Source organism: Pelophylax lessonae, assembly GCF_965119305.1.
Source record: "Pelophylax lessonae genome assembly, chromosome: 5".
NCBI lineage: Eukaryota > Metazoa > Chordata > Amphibia > Anura > Ranidae > Pelophylax > Pelophylax lessonae.
In genome coordinates this window covers 152,104,432-152,114,818 of record NC_138772.1, presented here as the reverse complement: position 1 = coordinate 152,114,818, position 10,387 = coordinate 152,104,432, and the positions used below count along the sequence as shown (strand labels likewise).

The following is a 10,387-nucleotide window of genomic DNA, read 5'->3' as shown; positions in this document are numbered from 1 at the left end:
CACTTAGCAGAAAATGCCTGAAAATGGCTTGGTAAAATACATCACCAAGACAGGATAGCCCTCTAAAATGGGTAGTCTGGTAACCCAATGGATGAAAAGGGCTGCAATAAGATGACTTTTACAAGCCCTATACATCGCAGCAAAATACCTTAAGATTTACATAAATAGCTGAACTAACTTTTTAGTCACACTGGGCTTTGTGCACAAAAAAAATCTAAAAAGAAGTGTTTGTATTGTTCATAACAACCAGATTCCAACTGTGTTTTTTCCAAAGCAGATCTGAAAATACAAGGAATGATTAATTGCTATTAGAAACACAAACACTTACCTTTCAGATAGTTTTCATACGCAAGACCTAAAGCTAGAGATACACTGGTGATATTTAGTTGTTCGGCCATTATAATAAAATTGCTAGTAATTAATCACTACACAGATGGAACAATGGTTGGTTGTGGTATAAGCCACACGCTTACCATGTATTCGTGATTAACCTCTCCCTAGTTTTGGTTGAATTAACATTACTTCAGGATACTTGTGTAACTTGTAGCATTGGGAACCATTTTTGTTCCATCCGTTTAGCTACTACTCACTAGTGATATAAATAGCAAAACTAAGTTTCTAAAAGTCATGCATGTAGCTCTAGCCTAATTGTTACTTCTTGGTTGCATAAACCTCATGTCTTCCTAATATTGCATGATGTTATTTTTGCTTGTTCTTCTTTAGCAGCTAAGCAATAAAATACATATGCAAGGGTTAGACCTTAAAAAACAAAAAAGCCAACCCCACTTCAAGGTAAGCACAGCGATTTTAATATTTTTCCCATTTTTGGATTTACAGCGCATACCTTATCTACTCCAATTGAAAACCTGACACACTGGGTGCCTCATGTATAAAAACCTGGAAATGAAGCATGTGGCCCATAGCAACAGGATTTTTAAGGTGTATTTAAACCTAAAACAATATATTGCAGCTTACCAGTCCCTTGATGTAGTGACAGTGTTAGTTTTCTTTTTCATGCATTTGTTTACTTTATTTTCATCTAGTAATGCTGCAAAAAACACAATTTCTGTCCCAGGGTGGCTACATTGACTCCTCCACTGTATCTATGGAGGAAACCATGGTGGTCGCCCAGGATGGACTTCAAGTATGTTTTCCTTTCTTCATCTCTATGTTGTTTGCGGAGATTTGTTGTTTACAGAGAGAAGATACCATTTAATCTCACCGGAAGTAATAAGGACAATGCATTTCCAGCGACATCGACTGGGCATTTTCTCTACGTGCTGGAAATATTCCTAGTCTGAAAAAAGAAAACTACCGTAGTCACCACATCTAAAAAATGGTAAACTGCAATAGATATAGATATCATTTAATGGTTATCTGTAGCTTGCACTAGATAAGCAGCAAAATAATTGCTATGAAAAACACCTTCATTTTCTCTTTCTTTAGATTTCATACATGTAGTTCTTTTGTAAAAAAAAAAGAAAACTTTAACGTTAAAGTTCTGCACATATCTGAAAGTAGTACTAAGACAGGGAATGGCTGTTCTTTTCATCTGGACTTGCCATAGCTGTCACCTGCCCAACAGTTGTTTTTTTTTCAAAGTTTTAAAGTATATTTAAGTCACTGAGTTTGACTAGAAATGAGCCAGCCAGAAATGGTGGGAGGCTTCAATGCAATAAAATGTTTGCAGCATAAGGTTTTTTTTTTTTTTATATACTTTTCAAAAATATAATCCATTATTAGTACATTTACCAGTAACTCTGGGTATTTATACATATTATAAATCTTTTATACTATCCGTTTCAGCTCCCTTCACAGGTTAAAATATTGCGAGGAAGCTGATATATATATATTTTCTGTAATGCTCTAACTAGGAATATTTACAGTCTCTAAACACTTAATGTGTTAGTAAAACATGATATCATATACACAAATACAGAAACAAAAAGAGCACAATACACTCAACACGCACGCTAAGAATCTGTGTGACAGACAACAATTCAGATCTTGGCAGAGGCACATATCGATTCCATAAAGCATTAATAAATGATAATGAGATACGTGCTTCTTCTAAGTGACCAGTGTCTATAGATCTAATTCACACACACTTACATAGCACATACGGAGAATGCATTACATAGCTACATTATCAAAGCGTATGTTCATAGAAGTATTAAAGACTAGGGGCTCCTTTAGCTCATATAAGTATTAAAGACTAGGGGCTCCTATCTTTATATCTTTATTTTAGTCATGCAACTGCCATTTTCAAATCTCTATGGACTTTATGTGAATAACAGTTTAGATGGATAACTGCCACTTTTTTTTTTTTTTTTAAGTATCCTTATCCTTGTGTGTTAGCTTTGTTTTACGTCCAAATTTTTTTGCCGATGTAAAACCATTATACTACCCTGTATCTTACAAAATCTCCTAGCCATTTGATTTGTGCTCAACAACAACACTACTTTGCTGCACACCAAAGAAATGTGGAGCTTGAGGATTTTGTGCAAAATGCTACTTGGCTGCAGTACAGGGATTTTTTTTTTTTATAAACCCGAGGCAGTTTTTTTTTTTTGTGGAGGGTCAGTCAACCAAAATAAGAACATTCATGAAAAAATATTTTTTCTATGCAGAACTTTCAATTAGTGTTATTCATTACATCTGCAGGTCTTCAAACCTAATAAAACTAAACAATTCTAAAGTGCACACAACTGATATCACTGTATATAGTAGTTTGAATGAGGTACGGAAAGGATAGTTGTGATTTTTTTTTTCCTCAGGCAGCTGAATGTCTAAGTAAACCCCTGATTGCATTGCACCAGTTCCCTGAACACAACTCTCCATTTTGTGGACTAAGGCAACATTCATGACAATGAAGCCATCCAACTGTTTACATCATTCCTTCTGAAGTATTGAGGCTGCAGTTTCATGAATATAAGATAAACCCACAAAATGGAAGGCAGCAACGGTGCACATTAAAACAACTACTCATATTTAGCTTGTGCCACAAATACCAGTAAAAACGCCTCATCTGTCACGCAACATACAGTAGACATTACACACAATAGTTTTTATAGGCCTATGGGTGAATCTTGAAAGCCAGAAGCTCCTCGGAGTGCATGGTATTTAGAGAACGCAGGTCCGCTAACTTCAGGAGGAGTCTGGTAAAAGTGGAGGCCTCATTAGGATGGTTTTTCATGATTAAAGTCCTCAGGGCTCGGATCAGAGTCTCTTGCAAAGCTTCAACAGAGTTTACGTTTTCAATACCAGAGCGATCTGTAGAAAGATGACAAATGTCTCGATCCTTTTTAAATGAATTAAAAATAATCTATACAGATTTGAAAACATTCTAGATTGTAAGCTCTAACGAGCAGGGCCCTCTAAATCCTCCTGTATTGAATTGTCTTGTAACTGTATTGTCTTCCCTCATATTGTAAAGCGCTGCGTAAACTGTTGGCGCTATATAAATCCTATATAATATAACAATTAAACCAAATTAAATTATAATCCAGGATATGTGGAAGAAAATGCTTCACACACATGAAGTAATGCATAACATTATTGTCAAATGTTGTAATAACCCATGCAAACAACATGTATTGGCTTACTTACAGAGAGTGGATATTGCCATTTTCTGGATGCTGCAGTTTTTACTCCACACACACCACTTTAAGCTCCCGTTCCAACTGACTGCGGCTTTGAAATTATGCAGCTTAAGGTGCGAATTGGAAGACATCTGTGCAGCTTCATGCACAGATGTCTATGCAAGTCACACCCAAAGTTGCAAAAAGTAGTACAGAAACTACTTTTTCAAATCGGTGCGGCACGGCAAAGTCAGCACCTATATGAACAGAGCGATTGCTGGCAAAAGGCTGCAATTTGACCTGTCAAATCGCATCACAAGTAGCTCCAAATAAACAGGAGATTAGTCATACCATAAATTGCAAGCAATGGTGGGGACTGGGGAGCCTATTGTGTCTTACAGTGCCTTTGCGAAAGTATTCAGCCCCCTTGAACTTTTCGACCTTTTGCCACATATGATCTCCATACTAAATCCAACCTGAACTCTGTTTTATAACTTTCATGCAGGGTTCACGCCTGTACAGCCGGGGGTTCGTGCCTGGGATCTGGTGCGTGTCTGTTCACTAGTTCAAGTGCAATTCAGGTCCAATTCGTACCTGAACCCGACCCAAACACACACAGGACCTTTTTGCAATCAGCTCCGTGGCTGCCCGGGATCTGTGTGAACCGCCTCCATTGAGAGCCCGTAACATTCCCATGTAATGCGAATTGGATGCAGGGAAACCCATATCCAATTCGCACATATGTGAACCCAGCATTACATAACAAAAGGTGCTGTAAGAAATACAAGAAAACAAAAGGCTTTGTTAATTGCCAGTAACACCCCCCTCCCAGAGTGTCAGAAATCAACCCTGAGCTCAGGCAGGAGACAGCTGAGCCTCTATAAGGGGATGTACATAGATGGATATATCTCCTGCTATGACTATTGTATTTTTACAGCCAGCCCTGCCAGCTGCCAATATACCAAAACAGTGTCTGAATTGGATTGGTTGCAGATGCAGTGTGACCAGCAATTTTCAACCCAGCTCCAGATTTTTTATTCAAGAGATTTCGAGCAGGAGGTAGCTGACAGGGCAACCCACTGAGCGAAATTTGGTCTGTTGATCAGGAACTGGATGGAATCCAAACAGTCTATAGCCAGCTTTACAGTCTGACATTGGGGGGCTGATTTACTAAAACTGGAGGGTGCAAAATCTGATGCAGCTGTGCATTAGGGCTGTCACGACACGTCGACTACAAAAAATCGTCGACGTGCGGAAAATGCGTCGACGGGTGAAATTCCCCCGCCGGGCTCCGTCGGAGACGAGAGGTGAGTGCTGACCGTCTCCAGCACCCCTGTACTGCCACAACACACATTCGCATCCTCCCCCAGCTACTTAGACATGTCACATTTGCGGCGCTACACCGGCTTGTAATGGCCTGTACTAGGTGGGAGGGCTTACTGGGGGGTCTGCACTGGAAGGGGGGCTTACTAAGTGGTCTGTACAGTACAGACCACTTAGTAAGTCCCCCTCCCAGTACAGACCCCCCAGTAAGCCCTCCCACCTAGTACAGACCCCTTAGCAAGCCCCCCTTCCAGTACAGACCCCCCAGTAAGCCCTCCCACCTAGTACAGTCTGTACTAGGTGGGAGGGCTTACTGAGGGGTCTGCACTGGGAGGGGGGCTTACTAAGGGGTCTGTACTAGGTTGGAGGGCTTACTGAGGGGTCTGTACTAGTGTACTGGGAGGGGGGCTTACTAAGTGGTCTGTACAGTACAGACCACTTAGTAAGCCCCCCTTCCAGTACAGACCCCTCAGTAAGCCCTCCCACCTAGTACAGACCCCTTAGTAAGCCCCCCCCTCCCAGTGCAGACCCCTCAGTAAGCCCTCCCACCCAGTACATACTGTACTAGGTGGGAGGGCTTACTGAGGGGTCTGCACTGGGAGGGGGGCTTACTAAGTGGTCTGTACTGGGTGGGAGGGCTTACTGAGGGGTCTGTACTGGGAGGGGGGGTTTAGTAAGTGGTCTGTACTAGATGGGAGGGCTTACTGAGGGGTCTGTACTGGGAGGGGGGCTTACTAAGTGGTCTGTACTGGGTGGGAGGGCTTACTGTGGGGGGCTGTACTGGGAGGGGGGCTTACTGAGGGGTCTGTATTAATTACAGGATTAATTAGCTAATCAAAAAGACTAAATTAAGCAAAAAAACAAAAAATTTAAATAATCGTTAGATTAGTCGACTAATCGTAAAAATAATCGATAGATTAGTCGACAGACAAATTAATCGTTAGTTGCAGCCCTACTGTGCATGCCAATCAGCTTCTAACTTCAGCTTGTTCAATTATACTTTGACAAAAAAAAAGAAGAACTGGAAGCCTATTGGTTTCTATGTACAGCTGCACCAGATTTTGCATTCTCCAGTTTTAGTAAATCTCCCCAAGGGTGACAACTACAGAAGAAAGCACACGCAATATTACATGAGAATGAAGACTGGACCATTATAGCATTCATTTGGATTCCTAAAAATATCTGCTCCTCCTGGTTCAATTAAAGTGATATTAAAGGCTAATTTGCTTTTTAAATAGCAAACATGTCATACCTGCACTGAGCAGCCCTGATTCCCCCTCTTCTCAGGTCCTTCACCATCGTTCTTGGCCCCTCACCATTGCTCCTGGCCCCTCCCTCCTGCCCCAATAGCAAGCAGCTTGCTATGGGAGCACCCAAGCATTCAGACACAGAGCGCAGCTTGGCTTCCACTCCCTCCTCATTGGCTCGCTGGCTGTGATTGACAGTAGTCGGAGCCAATGGCTCCCGCTGCTGTCCCAGCCAATGAGGGGAGACAGACCCAGAGAGCTGAAGCTCATGTCGTACACATCGCTTGATTGAGATGGGGCTCAGGTAAGGAAAAGTGGGGCTATTGCATCCTGATTTATGTTAGATTTTGAATTTCACATGATCATTGATGGTCCGGACCATTAAACATTCTATTACTTTCCTGTGCACTACACTGGCTCTTCCACGTTCATGAAAATACATTTTTCACTACATTTACACGCCAGCCAAATCGTTATAACATATTATAGCGCTAGGGGTGTGCTCGAACAGGTATATTTACAATTTTTTTCTGAAACATTGTAAGGCCCTCTTGCAATGTGATAACCTGTCCACACCCCAGTTTCTTTCCCTGCATAGATTGGACTGGATGTAAATATGGCTAAAAATATGAGACACCATGTGACTGGGTGGTTCAGTTTGAGTTTTTCTTGCTTATCACTTTATTATCTTCACCTCTGACGAAGCTCTATTATACTTTTCCATTCCTTTTTTCTTAGAGGTCATATGATTTAATATCTTTTCCTCCTGAATCTTTTTTCCCTTTTTGCTGCCAGTGAAGACATTGTTTTTCTACACTGGTCCTGCTGATGGGTTAACAGCCTTCTACGGCCCTGTCCAGCTCTCCTAGAGTAACAGCCTGTCTCCTGGAATCTCCTTCATGCTCTTGAGACTGCTCTGGGAGACAAAGCAAATCTTCTGGCAATGGCACGTATTGATGTGCCATCCTGGAGGAGTTGGACTGCCTGTGCAAACTCTATTGGGTCCAGGTATTACCTCATGCTACCAGTAGTGACACTGACCCTAGCCAAAGACTAAACTAGTGAAAAACATTTAGAATAGAAGAGCAGGGGAAAAAAAAGTCAGTGGCTTACACCTGTAAAATCATTCCTGTTTTGGCAGTCATCTCATTGTTGCCCATCTAGTGCACCTGTTCATTTCATTAACACCAAAAGCTACTTAACTGACCAGATCAATATCCCAGGAGTTTAATTCACTTGATGCTATACTCTGATTCAAGTGTGTTCCTTGAATTTTTTGAGCAGTGTATATAGATTTATGTTACTTGGAGGTACATAAAACAAGTAGAATATATTTATTTTTACCTCACCGTGTAAGAATTTACATTTATGATTAGGAAACATACTTTTAGAATACTGACCTCTGGTGTGTTGGGATATGAAACCTCATCCAGGTTGAATCTATATTTGCTACATAGGATGACTATATAAGGCTTTTGTAAGTTTTGAACCTAAAATATTGGTGGGGGGTTCAAGGTCCTGCTGTTCACAAACAATGAATGACATAAGAAATAACCTCTCTCTCTTACCTGCAGAGACGAGCACAACTGCTGTAAACAAACTCATCTCCTCCTCACTAAGATGCAGTGCTTTAAGCTTCTCGCTGAATTCAAACACAGAGTTCAGCAGCTTGCCAGCTCCCATAGAGCGCAGCTCATCCACATTGTACTTCTTCCCACTTCGAAAGGTGACAGTACGCTCCTTCGCATCAAACAGTGATGCAAACCGAACCATCAAAACCTGGCAAAAGAAAAGACGAAATAGTAGCATCGTTGTATTATATAAGAAAGATGCCTCTAATTACTGTTACAGAAAAATACAGACGTGATTCGTCTCCTCCCTTATGCTGTTGTGCTTGATCTAATATAATACTTAAAATCAGTCTCTTTTTCCTTTTGGTGCTGCCTCAGCAATCTGGAGAGAATAATTCATAAAAATCTCAATATGCGGATGTCTGAGCATTTGCACAGCCATCATGAATAATTTCTGTATGTAATGTGTCTAATACGTTTATTTCCTATGATGGTCAGCTCCATCTAGTGGCTATAGTGCAATATTTTCTTGAATTGAGGTACTTCAGTAAAATATGGCATTTTAGCGACTAGCTGGAGCTGATGATCACAGGAAATAAAGATATTAAACACAATACAAGAATTATCTGTGCAGCCCTGAGAATGCACAGGCATAACAATTTTTTTTTTTTTTTTTTATAAAACAGACCCCATAGTGTTGACCGCCGGAAAAGTTCAGGGATTGTTAACACCTTCACTTGGAACTACAGCCGGCTAACACAAAATAGCTAAGCAGGTCGGATTTTTCTTTTTAAAGAAACCTGTAATAAAAATTTTTTTAAAAAATGTAGCTTGGTGTTGCAGACCTCTTGAAGTATTAGAATAGTGCATCCTTACCTCTCAGGGATTATTTGATTTTTTTGCTTTATTTTCTCCCTGTCAGATTCTATTCTGACGTTTTTTTCTCTTCTACGTTTGTTCTATTCTCATTCTCTATTACAACTGAACTGTTGCAGCTATGCTGTGAGATTGACAGAAAGATGACATATCTGTAGATACAATTACTCAAATATTTAAAGACAGACATTGCCTGAATATGAGAGAGTTCTCCAGGGACTCCACCAGCAGTTCTATAGGTAGAAGCGCGTATGGTTAGAATTTCTACAAGTAAAAATGTGTGTATATATATATATATGTACACACAGTGGGTACGGAAAGTATTCAGACCCCCTTAAATTTTTCACTCTTTGTTATATTGCAGCCATATGCTAAAATCATTTAAGTTCATTCTTCTTCCTCATGAATGTACACATAGCACCCCATACTGACAGAAAAACACAGAATTGTTAACATTGTTGCAGATTTATTAAAAAAGAAAAGCTGAAATATCACATGGTCCTAAGTATTCAATATATCATATATTTAACTCAGGTGCTTTCCATTTCTTCTGATCATCCTTGAGATGGTTCTACACCTTCATTTGAGTCCAGCTGTGTTTGATTATACTGATTGGACTTGATTAGGAAAGCCACACACCTGTCTATATAAGACCTTCCAGATCACAATGCATGTCAGAGCAAATGAGAATCATGAGGTCAAAAGGAACTGCCTGAAGAGCTCAGAGACAGAATTGTGGCAAGGCACAGATCTGGCCAAGGTTACAAAAAGATTTCTGCTGCACTTAAGGTTCCTAAGAGCACAGTGGCCTCCATAATCCTCAAATGGAAGACGTTTGGGACGACCAGAACCCTTCCTAGAGCTGGCCGTCCGGCAAAACTGAGCTATCGGGGGAGAAGAGCCTTGGTGAGAGAGGTAAAGAAGAACCCAAAGATCACTGTGGCTGAGCTTCAGAGATGCAGTCAGGAGATGGGAGAAAGTTGTAGAAAGTCAACCATCACTGCAGCCCTCCACCAGTCGGGGCTTTATGGCAGAGTGGCCCGACGGAAGCCTCTCCTCAGTGTAAGACACATGAAAGCCCGCATGGAGTTTGCTAAAAAACACCTGAAGGACTCCAAGATGGTGAGAAAAACTGAATTTTTGTAAAATCTTACCGTAAAATTCCTTTCTCTGAGTCCTCCGACAGTCGCCGCCACTTCATAATCTTCACTAATGGGGTAATTGACCTTTGCTCCGCAGGAGTAGCTAGGCAACAAGATTTGTTAATATCAAAGCTTTTAGCATATCACACCCTAGGGGGTGGTCCCCTCAGTCAATACCTCCCTGCTTCCAGCATTCTCAACTCAGTTTCAGAAGCATAGCAGTAGAGTACATAAACAAACCCCAAGAGGGGCGGGGGCGGCAACTGTCGGAGGACTCAGAGAAAGGAATTTTACGGTAAGATTTTACAAAAACTCCGTTTTCTCTTACGTCCTCCGACAGTCGCCGCCACTTCATAATGGGGACGTCCCAGAGCAGTGTAGACATGAGGGGTGGGAAAAAAACGCAGCCGCGCCTAAAGCAACGCAGGACCCACATCAGAGAAAGGAACCTTACCAAAGTAAGAGAACCAACCTGGTAACAGGAAAAACGTGCTCAACAGGAGCAACAACCCAGGAAGAACAAGTAACCCAGGGGTAAAAACACCCCAACAGCCAAGGGCCCAAACAAGGGACCCTAAGGCACTGTCGCACTAAGAACTTTACGGCCAAAGGAAGCATCTGCCGATGCCTGAACATCCACTTAGTAA

At 41.3% G+C, this 10,387-nt stretch overlaps 1 protein-coding gene across 1 annotated transcript in view; it reads right to left on the bottom strand.

The window, feature by feature from the left end:
* Nucleotides 1-2,617: 2,617 nt before the first annotated feature.
* The window catches only part of NR1D2 (nuclear receptor subfamily 1 group D member 2), a 64,147-nt gene continuing 56,377 nt past the window's right edge, over nucleotides 2,618-10,387 (bottom strand). The window contains exons 7-8 of the mRNA XM_082259786.1: nucleotides 7,720-7,930; nucleotides 2,618-3,273 (exon numbers count right to left, since the gene is read on the bottom strand). Of these exons, the coding sequence (XP_082115912.1) occupies nucleotides 3,077-3,273; nucleotides 7,720-7,930 (408 nt within the window). The 3' untranslated portion in view covers nucleotides 2,618-3,076. The remainder of the gene's footprint in view (nucleotides 3,274-7,719; nucleotides 7,931-10,387) is intronic.